Source organism: Bremia lactucae, linkage group LG10 (assembly GCF_004359215.1).
Source record: "Bremia lactucae strain SF5 linkage group LG10, whole genome shotgun sequence".
In the NCBI taxonomy this organism is placed as follows: Eukaryota; Oomycota; class Peronosporomycetes; order Peronosporales; family Peronosporaceae; genus Bremia; species Bremia lactucae.
In genome coordinates this window covers 6072426-6090620 of record NC_090619.1, presented here as the reverse complement: position 1 = coordinate 6090620, position 18195 = coordinate 6072426, and the positions used below count along the sequence as shown (strand labels likewise).

Genomic DNA, 18195 nt, shown 5'->3' with positions numbered 1-18195 from the left:
TAAATATATATACCTATTTTTACCAATCGAAAATGTCATCTCTGTAGATGACATTAATTTGTATTGCGAGCGTATCTTTCTAGATACCTCGCGTAAAGGATGACGCTAGCCGTCATCACAGATGACGCTAGGCGTCGTCCTCCTAATGTGAATGCACCTATGTGCATCACACACACATGGGTTGGTCACAAATGTGAACCGCACCCGAGGGGTGGGTCTAATTACTTTATTTAAGTAATTGACCATCCTTTCCAGTACACCAAGTGTATTTAACGGGACTGTGTAACATTAGGGCATCTTAAGCCCGTTACACACACCCACGCATTTGATTGTAGCTGGAACTTAATGTCCCGTGACAAGTTATTAAGGAAGAATTTTTATGGATTGACTAATAGTCGATAAAATACATACATAGCTATATTTCGCTTAATGTAACGGGGTGTCCCTTTACATAACTTTTTTTCTTCAAAGAAGAATAATACATAATTCTTCCTATATGACAAATAATTAATATAATTTTCTAGTAAAGGAAATAAAGAAAGAAGTACAACATTATCCATGTTGGTTGGAACTTGCGTATACCGTTCCACGGGCTACAAAGTGCTATTAGGTGTAACGGGGCACCTTCCACTGATACTGACAGCAGTACTAGTCAATCTACACTGGCAACGGTGAAGGTGAGGTGCCTCGACTACTTCAGGCACACTGACGTGCTAACACAGTTTACAAGTAGCTTCGAAGTCTTAGCTACTAGAGGTCGATACTAAGGCTTTGGTATAGAAAAAAATGAAGCTGTAAGTATATATTTAGTTCATACGAAACGATCTTCTACCGACTGACTTTATAATATTAATATTTAAGAATACAAAATGCCTCCTGCACACCGCCTAAAACAACGCGTGAAAGGCTCGGTTATTTGAGTGACCCGGAATGGAGAGCGGTCGAACGTTTGGATTTGGCCGTAGGTGGGCCAGCCGTTAGCGCCATGTTGTTCGTTTAACAAAGAGACAAGCAACATGCGGTCATACAACATGAACTCGACGGGGCCCAAGAAAAAGGTAACCTTGCTGGCTATTAACACGCAGAGATTTTCAGAAAACAGGGAAATTAACAGTTGAAACTGTTATGACAACAGCAATTACATGCTGCTAGTAGGCCGACGCTTTCGAGTCGATCCGAAAGCTTAAATATTATAATCTCTAAATTTAAGGCACCCGAAGGCGACTCCCTTTTAAGATTGTTCGTTTAATTAGACGACGCCATTAAAGCTCGGCGCATCGATGGTGATGCGACGAATGTGAAATTTGGCATGTGCAACTTGGCCGGACGTGCCAAATGTTTGATCTTATGCTCAAGCTTCACGACCCATTTGTATTTGGGTTATATGAGGTCTTTGAGACCCAGCTCAGGTAAACTATTGAGCCACCATGTGCCGAATTTAGGGCTCAAGCTGAGTTTCTGGATTTGAAGCAGGGCGAGCGTGATCTTCACGTTTATGCCCAACATACACGATACCTGATAATCTGTATAAGGAGTCATGCAACAGATGAACAAATACAGGCAGCTGTAATTATTAAAAGTCTTGCAGATGGTCATGTCAAGACTCATCTGTTCCGGCTCGAACTATAGACGCCTGATCAAGCGATTGCGGTAGCGGAACAGGAGGACTTCAGCCTGAAACAGACTTTCGACCACTCTGGTTCTTATCGTTCAAACAGACGACAAGATAAACGGAGGTCCAGAACCTATGGTCCCTCCTGTATGGAGAGCGAGAAGCCTCCGTCTGCAAGTTTCAAAGGATTGTAAGCCCGCAATCATTGTCAAAAGATGGACCACAATGCCTATGAGTGTGAAGCCCCACACCCAATACCTAGAAACACTGATAGAAATGATCGACCTCCCGCTAGAAACCGCGTAGGACATGGATCCGCCTCGCCGTTGCAAAATGCAACGGCGAGGCAGATCGTAAAAAAACGGTCGAGGTCAGTACGTGCGGAGCGCCCTAGTTATCTAGCAACGTCAAAACAATTTGCAGGCCTTTTGACAGAAGTTGCTCTTCACACACAAACATTGTGTATTCTGCCCCAGGAGATGAGGTTAACCTCATCACCCTGTAAATAAAAGTGACAAATAAATTGCCACTAAAGTCCCTAGTCGATTGTGGGGCGTCAAACAAATTGTTTGACGCCATCGCTAGAAGATCGCAGGCTCAAGTTCATTGAGCGCGATATCCCTCTAACGAGAATGACAGTACGCCTAGCAACAGGCGCATAAGTAACAGTAAGTAAACGTGTAGTTTTTATCCAATTTACGTTAAAGTATAAACAATACGAGGATGATTTCATCGTACTAGATTCGGATGACAAATTGATGTCATTTTTGGATTACCATGGCTCAGAAAGTACTAGCCAAGTATTAATTGGCAGCATTAAGCCGTGACGATGTCTGTCTCTTGTTTATCGGATAGCCAACTGATGAACGTCTTGGGGCGTCCACAAGCGTGTGGATGTTCTACGAGTGAGTACGATGGCCTCACTTGTGGGTCGGTCGTTAGCATGACTGCACAAGACCTCAGTGTAAATATTTAACACACTGTGGCATTAGATCCCGACGGCTGTGCACAAGCACAGGCAGCGCCGAACTTCGACCTCTGGATAAGTTAAGTGGTACGAACAAGGATGCTTGCTTGGAAAGCTGCATCAGACGCCTATTTACAAGAGACAGTGCGAAAGTCCTAGATCGACTGGGGAGTCAATCGTAGAGGATCTCGCTTTGGTTGTGCAACCACAGCTAGATACAGCTAGGGGGGGTAGTCCCCAAATAATTTCTGTGGGATAAGTCCCCGGAAACCTGTGATCAAATGTTCATAGGTACTTTTAAAAAAAGTTTCAGAGGAATTGAGAAAATAAACTTCTTAGTAAACAATAGATCAAGTGTAAGCGCTTATACACTTGATCTTATAGCGCCTCCGAAGTTAACTTCGGGAATAACTGAATTGCCAACACTTGAACCGAAACGATATTTGCGTGATCTGCGTAGTGGCAAAGTCAAGCAGATCTGCGTACTTATCACAGATGACAATTACGTGGCCGATATTCGGTCGGCAATGGTATTTCCTAAGAACGAATGGGTTCTCAGCAGCTCATCGATGGAAGAAAGTGTCCTCGATGAGAAGTCTCGGATTGAATGTCTTACGTCCTGATCCTGGGAGTCGTTTAAGATAAACCCTTCATTTATGTTTTAATAGAATTTAAGGATGTCTTCCCTGATTCTGTACCGTGCGAGCACTTGACACGAAATCGAGCTGATCCCAGGTTTAGAACACTGTGTCATAAAGCAATAGCCATTGCCTCGTGAACAAGTATTAGCGATCGACAAATTATTTGCCGATTGCTTAGCAGCGGGTCATGTGAGGGAATCCACTTTCCCACATAGCTCTCCGTCCTTCTGTGTGCGTAAAGCAGCACAAGGGTGGCGGATTGTTCATGCATTCAATAAATTGAGCGCTGCAACGGTACCGGCTCAAACGCCGATACCACGAAAAGACGTAATCATTGATGGTACTATCATTTCGTTAATGGATCTGATGGATGGACACTATCAGATCCATATGCGTGAACGGATATCCCGTTCGCAGCAGTAAGCACCCCAAGCGGAATGCTATGTGAGTGGTTAATTTTGCCACAGAGGCTCAGTAACGCCCCTGCAACATTCAATCTGTATAGATCAGTGCTGGGTTTCGCACAAAGTTATTTTTATGACGTCTTCGTTCATAGCAAAGCCATAAACGGAAATTCGGACGTTGAAGTACATCGTACCCACGTCCGCAAGGTTCTTACACTTATCCATAAGCATTAATTGTATGCAAAACACGAGAAATTTTTATTCGCCGGAAGCGAAATACCACTTCATGGGTCCATCGTGGGTAAACACGGTGTAGGCCGGATCCAGAAAAATCAAAGCGATCACCGACTGGCCTGTTCCAGTCGATGTAGGTGGACTTCGAAAGTTCCTCGGTTTAGCGGCGTACCTGCACAAGTACTCACGCAATTATACCGAAATTGAAGAAAAACGTTAAGTGGTCATGAAACGCTGATTGTCAGCGTTCCTTTGGAGATATCAAGCTAAGCTTGATGAAATCGCCAGTTCTCGCGATTGCGAAGCAAGACCGAGCTTTTCATGTGGTCTGTGACGCCAGCGATATAGCAAACGGCTGTGCGTGCAATGTGACATAGACGGCGCAGAGCGCGTCGTCCGTTATCATTCGCGTTAGCTTCAAACAGCTTGATGCAACTATCCAGTGCATGACAAGAAACACCTCTCTATTAAATACGCACTGGCTAAGTTTAACGTATATCTCTTGGAAGATAGACCGTTCATTGTATGTACAGACCATGCGTCAATACGCATGGCCGTAAACAGTCCACATCTTTCGCAAAGAATGGCGAGATGGTTGTCTTCCTTCGCGGAGTATAATGTCTCCATGGAGTAGAAATCAGGACGCTTAACATCGTCGCCGATGCTTTTTCGAACCGGTCCGATTTTATGTCGACTGCGCAAATCAACAGTGAGCATAAGGTCATTGCTGCAACAATAAGAGGCATTCCTCAACATTACTCGACGACGTTAGAAGAGCTTATTAAGAGAATAAGAATGTTAAAAGGTTAATGGATTACCTTAGAAATCCATCACAACAGTCCTACAAAGGATTGTCAAAATTGTATCGATCCTCAACAAATCGATACACAACACGCAATGGGTCACTGTCTTACACAGCCATTGCTGGCGACACGCCTCGAATCGTCATACTCACTTAAATTGGTTTGCGTTTACGCACCATACATGAGTGCCACGACGCACCAATAAGTGGTCATCGTGGACGTGAGAAGACCTAACTCACCATAAGTCGCGACTTCTACTGGTCACGCCAGTATGATTTCGTCCGTAAGTACATACGTGCTTGCAAAGTTTGTGAGCGGGTGGAGCCCAGGTGTTCATTTCGTGGTCCGTTATAAATTCTGCCGATTCCGGCAGAGTGTTGGCAGTCTGTGTCCATGAACTTCGTATTCGGATCTCCCGACGACGAACATAAGAACAATGGTACTCGTGATTTTGTTGATTGTTTCAGCAAAATGGTACATCTTGCTGCAGTATTGGAGTCAGTCACAGCCAAAGGCTGCGGTCGTGGCTTTGTTGACACGATATTTTTACTCCATGGGGCACCCCGCGAAATGTTTAGATCGAGACCCTAGCTTCACGGCGGGATTTTGGCAACTGTGTATAAATCACTTGGTACACAGTTGAAAATTTCAACTTCTGACTATCCTAAAACAGATGGTTAGACGGAGCATGTAAGCCGTATGCTCGAAGAGATACTTCGCGGATACGTCAACTCTTTTAAGAGTCGAAACGAGTTCTTGCAGATGGAAATTTTTTGCCATCAACAATTCAGTGCATGCTTCTACAAAGCATATTTCTCGTGAATGGCTTACGCAACCCATTTATACCCACCTTGTTTGGAATTAGCTCTTACTCAAGGGGGGGGGACTCTCTCGTGCAAAGAACAATCTAACTTTCGCTCATCACGCATTAGCACTAAGGTCAATGCGAAGGAAACCAATGTTGATTTAATTAACATTGAAGTGGACAAACAAAGTAATAACAATGACGCTAATACTGACTTTGATTACGATGCTGAAAAACTCAACATCGACAACAATATTATCAAAGAGAACGATTACACACCCAATAATGAAGAGATTGATTTCTCCGCAGTGCGAACCGGTCGCACTGAAAACAAAATAAATTCGAGTCCCAGGTGATTTCCTGTTGGCTAGAGAAGTAGTGGTCCGTTTCGTACAGGACTCCATCGCTGATGCGGTGGACCAACAGAAATAAAGTTCTAATAAAACTGGAAGAGAAGACATACTTTCATTTAATGTGAATGACCTAGCCCTATTGTCTACGGTGAGCCTACCCAAACATGCAGTGACGAATGTGAGCAGTAATAAATTACTGGCCAGGTATTTCAGCTCGTTTCGTGTACTACATCGTCAAGGCAATGCGTAAACGATCGGAGCTGCCTCGTAGAATGCGTACACGATCGAGCTGCCTCGTAGAATGCGTACGCATCCTACGTTTAATGTCGGGCGTCTCCGCTTGTATCATCAGTACGAGGCTTCTTATGATTCCGGATTACACCGGAACGGTCTAGGGCATCCGGCAAAGCTCTCGAGCCAAAGCCTTATTGTCTCGGAAAAGAGTCTGATTCTATTAAACCAGACGATCCACTCTTTCCTCCAAGAAAGAGATCTTCTGACGAGCTGTCACCAGCTCGTTTTGAAGGAACTACATGTGCGTCCTTTCGTTCGCCAATTGGTAAGTCGCAACCTGCGCACAATTATCAACTGGTCTCGAGCAACATTATCAACCGTCACAGCTAACTCGCGGCGACAAGATTGCTCGTGATCAATGTCCTCCCTCAAATAATAGAGAGTTTGATCCAAATCACGCCATCCGTCAAACGAGGCGAACCCGATTTTTCTTCCCCCCCATCCATTGACAAATTCGTGTGGTGAGAAGTGTATTCTTATTGAAAGCTTCTCGAACCACCGTGAGGTCAAGGGGGTTTGAACAAGTTATCTCGTTCATTGGCGAGGGTATGCACCCTCGCATGATAGTTGGGAACTTCATTCCCAACTAATGTTGGACGCTTCGAGCCTCGTTGTGCAGTACGACGAGACCTATCCTCCTCGATGAAAGGTCCATCGGAGAACGAGCGCTTCCCGCGCTCGTAAAGAAATGGAAGTTCTCAATCCCGCATTTCGTAAGAGATGAGCGTCCTCCAATGGGGATATTTAAGGGAATATGCTTCCTAAGGGGCACGATCTATACCCTTAAAAAGCATTGGCATGAGAGCCCCCACGAGAGGCAAGGAGTCCCTGCCTCTCTTAACAACCAGTGGAACTTTAAGCGTGCACCGACTACGGTCCGTTTCCCGAACCGCTCACGAAAAGCACTTACCTTGTCAAGCCAGACCTCACGGCCTATGTCTCGCACATTCTGAACAAATGCTGTCCAAGCTTGGAAGGAAGGCGCTTACAAGAGTACGACCGATGCCGGAAAAGGCATCGATGAGTCGAATAGCGTAATATTATATAGATCGTTTGTCATCCCAGACGAACGAATTAGGTTACCCTTAGAGGCCAACCAAGGCTTTTTTTCAGGAACGGACCACAACGTATTGCGATCCCTCTCCTGTAAGCGTTAATATTAACTTGGCCCTTGGAGCGATCCCTAGAATCTCTCCTTCCCTGGTGATGCAAACTAGCAGCACCAGCAGCACTCACCCCTTCGCAACCACTTAGTCCCTGGTGACGCATACTAACGTCACCAGAGTGATACATGCCCACGGAGTCATCATCAGATAACTCCCCACCAAAGAGGTGGGACGATTCGAACAACCTCGTCATCATCTCTCTGGTTGTCACGTTAGAACCCAAAGGTTTAACGGACTCGGCCCCGGGTGATCAGGCGGCCTTTACAATAACCACTGAGTCGGGCGATGCCGGTGACTTGGTCCAAACACCTACAATTGACATAGCAGGTGATTTGGTACCGTCACCTGTAATGTCATCAACAGATGAAATGTTCCAGTCACCTTCAATGGGAGTAGGAGGTGATGTATTCCCCACAGTAGACGCAATAGCGCTACTGAAACATTTGCATTACCAACAGCTGCACTAATACGCGCAGCTGCCAGCATTGCGGCTTCACGGGCGCCATGTTAATTTTGGTTAATGCAAATAAAATCGGTATTTTGATTAAAATCAATAATGCAAAATTACAGAGAAAGACATAATAGAGGAAATGAATAAAGAAGGACAAATTGCTATCTTTATTAATTTTAGCAGTGCAATGACCCATACAGTGAAAATATTTTTCATGACGTTTTTATTCAATACAGAAGGGGAGAGGGTGTGGCTATACCAAAAGGGGGGTTGCCTATACCAGATATTTAGTTTCCTACGTAACGATCTTCTATCTACTACTGAACTTATCATATCAATAATTAACTAAGTATGGCGCTTCCTTGCGCGCCGCACAATTTTGTCTTGTAACGATTGACGGAGTTGATTTAAACTTTAATCAACCAATCAATTGAGCTAATGTCTTATTGCATCAATATTGCCAAATTTGGTAATATTGGAAATATTTTTAAAGCATTCAAAAAATCCAAAGCTATTCCTTGACAATCCGTCTATAGATCGCTCTTTTGGCCTTAGAACATCACCTTCCCTAAGTTACATTAGGAAATCGCTTTAGCCACGCCCCTTAATTATCTACATGAGAGTAGTGTGTAATGGGTGTGTGCCCCGGAGCACATCAGAAACCGCGTTTTCGTTTGGCGATGTTAAATGTACTGTTTTTAACAGGTGAGAAAAAGCCAAGAGCGCCCGCACTTGATTGGCAAGTCATAAAAAAGCGAAAAGAAAGAGCAGCAAATCGAGCACGAAGGAAATAAGCGACAAGGGTCGGAGGTGCAGTCTTGCGCATGCATGTTAATTGGTCTTTGGCGGTTAAGCTATGAATGAATTTATGTTACTTTACTTCTGCTAACTTTTGCGGAAGTGCATACTTACCTTTCAAATTGGCGAATCTCAGAGGTCTTTTTTGTTTCCACCATGAGTGCAAGCCAGCCACAATTTCCTTATGTTTCATATTTTGTCAGCTTTCGCTCGTAATTTCTTTGTTGAAAAGGCATCTTGCCATTAAACAAAGACATTACACAAATATTGAGAAGTCTTTTTGCAGGCAGTGGAAATGACCATACAGTGAAAATATTTTATATGACATTTTAACTCAATACAGACGGGGGGGGGGGGCTGGGCTATACCAAAAGGGACATTAATACAGTTTTACGTTTCTCTAAAGTCTTGACCTTTGAAGCTAAACACCTTTAGCTTCATAAGAAACCTTCTTCTCTACCTTTGTGTACATGAAGTTTCGAGGCACCTAACCTGCACTGTGACCAGTGTAAGGTGAATTAGTTATGACCAGTACGAGTGAAAGGTGCCCCGTTACACCATTACAGCGTGGGTGTGTGAGATCGTGCACATAGACCAGAGTATAGCCTGTGGAGGCATGAACAGCGTTGTTCAACGCAAACTTAACCACAGAGCATTAAACTCCAATGCCTCGGCATCGCCACACACTCGCTGCGCCATTGACGCGATATACAGGAGAAGGTTTAAGTGTTTACTTGAACACCCGATTTTAGTCGGATTATGTCCTCATCGAAATTCGTCAGTCGGCTATATCCAACAGTCGATTAAGTAAAAAAAGATTTGCTTGAAATCACACATTCCAAACTGATAGAAAAATAAGCATTGTTACAAAAAAAGATATATGACCGGATATGTCGTCGCGCACGACTAGCACGCCGTCCGACAGTCCTGCTATTGATGAGCCTTCTACCAATGCATCTCACACGCCTCCACCTGAGTCACTTAAGTCGATTATAAAGTCTGTCGCATCAAGCGACTCTGTCCAGAGCGTTGCCTCCATTTCCATTGCCAGCGGCGCAACAGCTAATGCCAACGCAACTTCATGGGCCATAAACCAAGCCAAAATAGTAATCGAGCACTCAAAAGCTAGTCAAATTAAAACTCACAAACGGTATCGACCCTTGCAATTACTAGACGATGAAGACAGCGACGACGAGTGGGACGGCGAAGCCCAGGGCGTTCCAAGCTTCATTCATCGGGCCTCGGACACGACCATTACATTAGCTCGCTCTTTGCTGGAGCGAGAGCAAATGACGTGTTTCTTCCAAAGTTCCTGGATCTTTCTGCTTTTGCTCGGCGTGCTGACATCCGTGACTGTCTGGATTGTCGACGCTGGAGTGTTGACGGTCACGAGGCTCCGTTTAAGCTTCACGGAGCTTGGAGGTGACTGGTCCTTCAAGTACCTCTTTTTCGTCTTGTTTCGGGTATCAATGCTCCTATTAAGCGTAGGATGCACCGTTGCGATCTGTCCTGAAGCTGCTGGCTCTGGAATTCCAGAAATGAGAAGCATCTTGGGCGGGTTTTCATTCCCAAAATACCTCACAGCTCGAGCTTTGATTGCCAAGTGCTTTGGTTTAGTCTTAGCGCTAGGAAGCGGCCTGACGATTGGAAAAGTCGGTCCATTCGTTCATTTAAGCTCCATCATTGCACACCAGTTGCTACAATTCCCGCTATTTGAACAAATCCGAACCTCGGAGGATTTATCGCACGACATGCTTGCTGCAGCTTGTGCTGTCGGGGTTACAGCTACATTTGGAGCTCCTGTTGGTGGGGTCTTGTTCAGTATTGAAGTCACAACGACGTACTACATGACGTCCAATTACTGGCGCGCCTTCTTCTCGTCCGTAGTCAGCGTTGTTGTCTTCCGAGCGCTCAATAGTTTCTTAGCTGGGTCCTACGGATCTCTTTTTACGACCAATTTTGACACGCTGCCGTACGAGACGTTTGAAATCGCGCTTTTCTTGCTGCTCGCGATAATTTGTGGATTATTGGCTGCTCTCCTCGTGCGGTCGTACTGCTTAACTCTCCGTCTGAAAAAGAAGTTTGAAGACCAGTTCTTGCATTCATGTTGCGGCCAGTATCCACGACTATTGCCGTTTGTTTATGCTGCTCTCGTAGCTTGTCTCTTTTCCCTCGTGGAATACCCCGTTGGGAGCTTCATGCAGCTCACGCAACGTCAGGCCATTGACGATATGCTCGCGTCCGAGTCATTGGCCGCTTCGTCGACTGCCACGCACTTGTCGCTCGATTTTGGCAGTTCTTGGAAGTCCCCGTCGCTTGCGTTAAACTTGTTGGCGTATGCAATTGTACGCTTCTGGGCCTTGGCCATTAGCGCTACGGTCTTGGTGCCTAGTGGAATTGTCACACCAGTCTTTGCCATCGGTGCTGCATTAGGACGTCTGTTTGGAGAATTTATCTTCATTCTAAGTAAAGGTGAATTGTCCATTGGAGGCTACGCTGTCGTTGGTGCTGCTAGTTTTACTGCTGGCGTGACAGGAACCATTAGCATTGCCGTAATTGTTTTTGAGCTAACAGGACAGCTTAGCTACATGATTCCCGTACTTCTCTGTGTGATCGTAGGACGTGCCGTGACGCGTTTTTTCTCGCTTGACATGTACGAGACGATGTCACGGCACAAAAAGTTGCCACAGTGGCCCGACCTTACCAAACAGCTTTCGTATACCCTCACTGCTGGCGACTTGATGCGTGAAATACCCACATACTTTCTCGTGCGTCGGCAAACGCTGGCTTCATTAAAACAATTGTTGCAAGCCACCAGCCGCACCCAGAAAGACAAGACAGTTCGTCTATTTCCAGTCGTGGATGACATAAAGACACTCATCTTGCTCGGCGTTGCGACTCGAGAAGAACTTGAAGCTCTAGTAGTGCTCTGGGAGCTCAGTCTGCATAGTGAAAAAGACACACACGGCCGTGTGTCAATAGCGGGCATTCTGCTCGAACAAGCAGCCATCTTGTCCAATCCAGCGACAGAAAACAATGAAGTGGTGGATCTAGTAGATCTTGAACTCTTAAGCCTCGAAGATGAGCATTTTCACGTGCCGCGTGGCACGTGTGCTAGCCACATCATCTTGCTCATTTCAGTTCATAAATGCCCGCAGTTCTTTGTCACGCATCGTGGTAAATTGCAAGGTATTATCCATGTGGCAGACCTGCTGGCGAGTTCCCGCAAATTCACGCTATAATGCTTACTTCTTGGTCTTCAGGCCCATGGCAATTCGGGGAAATGCACGTCTTGATTACTCGTCGGAACCGAATTATGTCGCAATTGTTAGGTGCGAACCTGACTTGTATGTGCTTCCAGTTGCTGACGCTTATGCTGAGAAGTATCCCTGATATTCTGGAAAATTAAGCTGGTGAAAGATTGTAGCGCAAATGCTGAACTTGTCCCTAAATCATGTCGTGAGGCTGACAAGTCTTGGACACAAAGGAGTGCTACTTGATTTAGAAATTCGCTCTAAATCGTGAGGCTCTCAAGGCACAAGTATTACTTATAGAGCTCGACATCGAATCATTATTTTCGTGGGCTTCTTGCTCATTGGCGCTCTTATAGTCATCCTTCGCATGCGAGTTTTCGATTTGTTGGTCGGTTTTTTAAACATCTGAACAGAAGTTGTGCCATTAATTGGCACCTGCTCAAATCTTCGAAACTCATCGATTGGAATTGGAATTCGACAACTTTTTGTTTTCCACAAAGCGCATGCTTCCATTTCTTTCAAGTTGAACCTTCTAAACCCTCGCCTTTTCCTCATCAATAATGCTTTCATGTACATGCTCTAAATCGCTTCTTTCGAGCACATCTGCCCTCACTTTATTTGCAATTCAGTGGCTCTCTAACTATGCTGCCAGCACATCCGTTGGCGTCACCATCCCTAGTCTTGCAACGCTAACGTCTCTTAGCCTTCTTCGGCATCTCAATAAACAGGCGTGCAATGACTTGATGGTGGTATTGGCAACTAGCGCAATCTGCCGATACCACCATCACATAATTGGTCGCTTGTAAATAGATTCATCATATCCACGTCCTCGCTCGGCTCTACTTGAGCGTTGTGAAGCGCATTCGTGATCAACTATGCCACAGCCCTGTCAAATTCAGGGCACAAGGTTCACGTCGCGAAGGCGTAATCGCAAAAGAATGCGTTCAGTGCCACGCTTATGAATGTATTCATGCTGGCAATGAGATCAGCGCGTCGTGAAATAAATCGATAAATAGGTTGTTTGAAATAAACATGACGACCACCACACTACATTGCTATGATTGGTCAGAAATCTGAGCGATTTCGCCTGATATGAGGAGATATCCACGTAAAGGCTGACGATATGGTGGAGATCATCCTAGACCCTAGCATCCGCGATTGGGTGGTGCTGCCCATGATTATAATCTTTGGCTGCTCAGCCATGGTACGCCACTACGTCACGCTTCTCTTAAAGACGGAGAAAATGGCTACTGTGGAACAACTTTTGCCCTTGTGTGTTACGAGTTTAACCTGGTCCAATAATTAAGGAAGAGCAAGTGGGACTAATAAATTGGCACTATGTTCTATGACCGGCAGAAACACGGTGAAGCGTGCGCAAATTACGCGAATTAATTCGAAGTTTATTGCATCTGACGCCTTTGCTATGCGCAAGGTGAGAAGAAAATCATTCGGGCGAGCTGAAGCTGTTAACTAACGGGCCTGCGTATTGTGAGCTGAGTAGCACTACTTTACTGCGTCGCAGAAGAAGGATGGCATGAAGGGCGCGCTGCGAGAGAAGGTTAAGAGCGAGGCCATGAACCAGATGATGAATCCTAATTCCATGCTAGAGATGATGAAGGGTAACATGACATTCATGGTGTCCAATTTTGTCATGATGGGACTTATGAGCTATTTTTTTGGTGGATTTGTGCTTGGTAAGTAAATTGCATCCGCAGTTTTTTGTAATATGTTAATCGGTACAAATTACATTTAATTACAGCAAAGGTGCCGTTTTCGTTGACTCAGAAATTCAAGACGATGCTACAGCGCGGCATTGAGCTCAAGTAAAGGCTTGACGTTATATTATTGATTTCTTATGCGTTTCCATGTTCACGATATCATTGTGCTCTTAATCAGTACGCTGGATGTTTCCTATGTGTCGTCGGTTTCCTGGTATTTCCTCGTAAGCTTTGGCATGCGTGGTTTCTTGTCGCTTATTCTTGGCGAAGCGAGTGGTAAGTCTTATCGCATATTCTCCAATTCGAGACAATTATGACAAAAGCGTTTTTGAATGCATTGATACAGCTAGTGACGATGCTAAGGCTATGCAACTGCAGATGGGGATGGGCGCCGGCCCAAATATGGCCTTTGACGCGCCCAAGGCATACAAGCAAGAGCGGGTAAGCCTTCGCTTGCAAAACCATGATTGGGCGCTCGAATTTGCCGAGAAAAAGCTGCTGGGCGAACCTATTCCAGTAATAACGAAATTATCGCCTTCTTCCAATTCATCAGCGGCAACCGTAATTGAGAAGCGAGGTGCCAAATACGCGAAAACCTTGAAAAGAAAGTAAGCACAGATTTACTTTTTTTTAATTTTTGAGGCTGTAATTTTCATTTAAGCAAATGAGAATCGATAAAAATGTTACTTAAAAACGTTTTTCATTTCCATAACCATTTTGAGTTGGCCGGTTGACAATTCATGTAGCCAACAAATTATGTTTATCTACTGCAAGGTGAGGTAAGCCAGTAGTCGATCAAGCTAAAAAAAGGCGTCACTTAGGCGCTTTTGGCGGTCAGCACGAGGGGACCGACATTATCGCTCGTCTCCTTGTTATGTTTTAAGTGAGCTCCATCACAGTAGGGGAAATTTTTCGACTTCCAGCAGCGGCACAGCGTGCATTTTCCTTTGGTCTTGATAATTTCCTCCACGTCAGGAAGCGAAATAAAGTCAACGACCTTCTCTTTCTCGAGCTGGACCTTACGGTTCAAGCGACCGGGCTTGGTGCTGTTCTTGCCAGCAAAGAGCGTCAACCCCAGAGCTAAAATAGTGATCAGCAGAGGTGCTAGATACATCCAGTCGTCATACTTGAGCTTCAAGAAGCCCGAGAATGTGCGCGGAAGCGGTAGCCCCTTCAGGTAGCGCGGAAGACTTGTTTTTAGGTATCTACGGATTGCGTCCATGGTGACGGAGTCTAATTCACCAATTTCAATTTCAAAAATGATTTACTTTTCGCATTCGCAAAAATCAAGGTAAGACAAAAAGACATTTAGTTCGATTGTTTTTAGAAACCGGTATCGCCACCTCCCCTAAATTATATTAGGAACCGGTATCGCCACACCCTAATTTAATTATTACAACTTCTTGGTAACTTAATTTCGTATTAAGAGCCTTGCTGCCATCGAAAAGCTTGCATAAAAGCTTGTGCGTAATTTCTTTGTTGAATAGCACGAAAGCCGAAAATTCTGATACATGGAAAAGTGTGGCTCGGTTGCGCTCATGGATGCACAAAAACCAGGGCACTAAGATTGCCACACGTAACACAGTTTCTGATGTGCGCACGAGTCACACCCTTTAAATCTTATTAGGAACAAACACACATTGTAACGGGGCACTGCCGACTTGTACTGCTTCACTACAAGTCCACTTCGCACTGCTTCAGTGCGATTGGTGCTTCACGTCACTTCACGTACATTAGTACGTGCAGAGGAAGACTCGTTTTAAAACACTTGCTTTAAGAGTTAGAAGTACTGACGGACGAGGCCCTCAACGTCAACAACCAGCTGGGAACGAGGCTCCCAGCTGTCATGCGAAGGTGGATAACCGCGCCAGCGAACCAGATAACTCGTTCGCTACCCTTCGCATCACGGTGGTTTAGAATGCGTTCCACAAGGAAACGTTGACCACCGTGGGAATCCACAATGGTTGTGGTGGAGGAGGAAAAATTAGATCTGAACCTGTGTGTCGGATCTAGAGTCGAAGATCGACAAACTCGACCGCTACCTCCATGTATTGGAGGAGGTACTTGAACATGAGCGCGGTAAACGTCACTCGTTGGAGAAGACGGTGCAAGCTCACTATATCGAACGGTTCGAAAACCGTTCGAAGAGTGCGTACTCAATGTTGGAGTACGAATGGAATATCACGCTCTTCGTGTGAGTTGTCGTCAGCTCATCGCTGTTTCGAGGATCTTCGGACCCGACATGAGAATCTCCAGATTCAGCATGAGAATCTAGTTCGTGACCACAAGAATCATGTAGAGATTCTTTAAAAGAGTGGTCAAATCCGTCCTCGGAAGAAATCGCGTACTGATGGTACGGGCGGAGCCGACCAACGTAAAACGTAGGATGCGTTCGCATCTTAAGTGGCAATTCTACTGTGTACGCATTGCCTCTGCGGTGCAGTACACGGAGTGGCCCAATGAACTTGAGCATTAGCTTACTGCTACCCACATTAGTGACTATACGCTTAAGTAAGTTTACCGTAGAGAGTAGCACTAGATCATTAATTTTAAATGAATGAACATTTGCTCTTCCATGTTTGTCTGCATTCCGTTTCTGACGGTCCACTGCGTTAGCAATGGAATCCTGCACGAAACGGATTACTGATTCTCGAGTCAGCAGGAATTCCTCTGCTGACTCATTTGTTTTATCTTTTTCAGTGCGCTTTGTGCGCACTGCCATGAGATTTTTCTCACCTTCGACGTCGATTGCTTCGACGTCGACATCATTCGCGTCGTTGTTAACTTCGACGCGTGATGATCATGAGCCAGAAATGGTTTTGCTCGTACGAGTCCACCCCCCCCCCCTTAAACTAGAGGATTCGTCTATTGGGTGGGTATACGTGGATGGCGTAAGCCATTCACGAAGCACGGTGTATGCGTTGTAGACGCATGCACTGAATTATTGATGGCGAATTCGACCATCGGTAAGAACTCGCTCCAATCGGATACGATTGGACGTAACCTCGAAGTATCTCTTGGAGGACGCGATTTAAGCGTTCCGTCTGACCATCTGTCTCTGGATAATTTGAAGCTGACAGAGTCAGCCGTGTTCCGAGAGATCGGAACACGGATTGCCCAAACTCCACCTTAAACCGTAGATCTCTTTCCGAGACCCGTTCGCGGGGTAACCCGTGGAGTTTGAATACCGTGTCGAAAAAGACACGGGCACAACCCAGAGCCGTGATCGACTCTGGTACTGCAGCAAGATGTACCAGCTTGCTGAATCTGTCTACAAAATAAGGATTTCATTGTTTTTGTGGTCGTATTCGGGAAATATGAAGACGAAGTTAATAGATACGGACTGCCAACACTCTGCCGGAAGTGGTAAAGGTTGAAGAGGTGCACGGGATGAAGGGCAATGCTTCACCTGTTGACACACCTCGCAAGCGCGAATGTACTTGCGCACGAACTCATATTGGCGAGGCCAGTAAAAGTCGCGACTTACTGTGAGATAATCTTCTCACGTCCACGATGCCCACTGGTTGGTGCATCGTGGCACTCACACATGACGCGCATGCGCAAATTATTGTGAGCTGGGACGGCGACACGTGGAGTGTCGCCAGCAACGTCTGTTAATACAATAAGCCGTTGCGTGTTGTGTATCGATCGAATGACGATCGATATAAGGCCGGTAAATCTTTAAAGATTTATCGGATGGATTCATCAAATGACCCATTAAACGCAGAAGGTCCTTATTTTCTGCGTAGACTTTCTTTATGTCATGAAATAAGGTTGATAACGGAACACTTGAAATGAGTGTTGCAACAGTGGGATTATTTCCACTGTTGGAATAGCGGCGTACTTGCACAAGTACTCCCGCAATTATGCCGAGATGACAGTTCATCTCTCTCGTCTCTTGAAAAAAGACAAAAAAATGGTTATGGAACGCTGATTGTCAGGGTATCTTTGAAGGTAACAAGCAAAGTTTGATGCAATCGCCCATCTTGGCGATTGCAGATCAAGACAGACCATTTCATGTGGTCTGTGACGCCAGCGATTTCGCAATCGGCCGTGCGTTACTGCAATACGATACAGACGGCGCGGAGCACGGCGTCTGTTACCAATCGCGTCAGCTGCAACAAGCTGAACGCAATTACCCAGTGCATAACAAGGAACTCCTTGCCATGAAATATGCACTGGCTAAGTTTAGAGTCTATATCCTCGGATATAAACCCTTTATTGTATATACAAATATTGCGTCAATACGCACGGCCGTAAATAGCCCACACCTCTTGCAAAGAATCCAAGGAACTTTCTGAGTCCCTTGACATCGACTGGAACTGGCAAGTTGGTAGTTGCCTTGATCTTTTCGGGATCAGAGCGCACGCCGTGCTTACCGACGATGCGCCCAAGAAGTGGTATTTCGCTTGCAGCAAATATACACTTCTTGAGATTTGCGTACAACTTATGTTTTCGCATAAGTATACGAGCCTGACGAACGTGAGTTTTATGAACTTCCACGTCCGTCTTACCGTCCACGGCCCGGCTATGGACGAATGCATCGTCGAAATAACTCGGTGCAAAATCCCGCACCGGTCTCAACAGATTTGTTACACATCTGTTGAATGTTGCAGGGGCGTTACTAAGCCCCTGAGGCATCACTAGCCATTCCCAGAGCATACCACTGGGGGTGCTCACTGCTGTGTACGGGAT

General features: G+C 45.4%; 3 protein-coding genes across 3 annotated transcripts; 2 read left to right on the top strand and 1 right to left on the bottom strand.

The window, feature by feature from the left end:
- Positions 1 to 9418: 9418 nt before the first annotated feature.
- Positions 9419 to 11770, top strand: CCR75_002579 (uncharacterized protein; the record flags this gene model as incomplete). The annotated part of the gene is made up of 1 exon (XM_067960676.1): positions 9419 to 11770. The coding sequence occupies one exon, from the start codon at positions 9419 to 9421 to the stop codon at positions 11768 to 11770; it is 2352 nt and encodes a 783-aa protein (XP_067819092.1).
- Positions 11771 to 12905: 1135 nt separating this feature from the next.
- CCR75_002580 (uncharacterized protein) lies at positions 12906 to 14712 on the top strand (the record flags this gene model as incomplete). Its single annotated transcript, XM_067960677.1, has 6 exons — positions 12906 to 13054; positions 13139 to 13214; positions 13284 to 13476; positions 13542 to 13605; positions 13679 to 13776; positions 13847 to 14712. The coding sequence occupies 6 exons, from the start codon at positions 12906 to 12908 to the stop codon at positions 14110 to 14112; spliced, it is 846 nt and encodes a 281-aa protein (XP_067818757.1). The 3' UTR covers positions 14113 to 14712.
- On the bottom strand, positions 14318 to 14722 carry CCR75_002581 (uncharacterized protein; the record flags this gene model as incomplete). The annotated part of the gene is made up of 1 exon (XM_067960678.1): positions 14318 to 14722. One exon carries the CDS (start codon positions 14720 to 14722, stop codon positions 14318 to 14320), a length of 405 nt encoding a protein of 134 aa, XP_067818758.1.
- Between the last annotated feature and the right edge of the window lie 3473 nt (positions 14723 to 18195).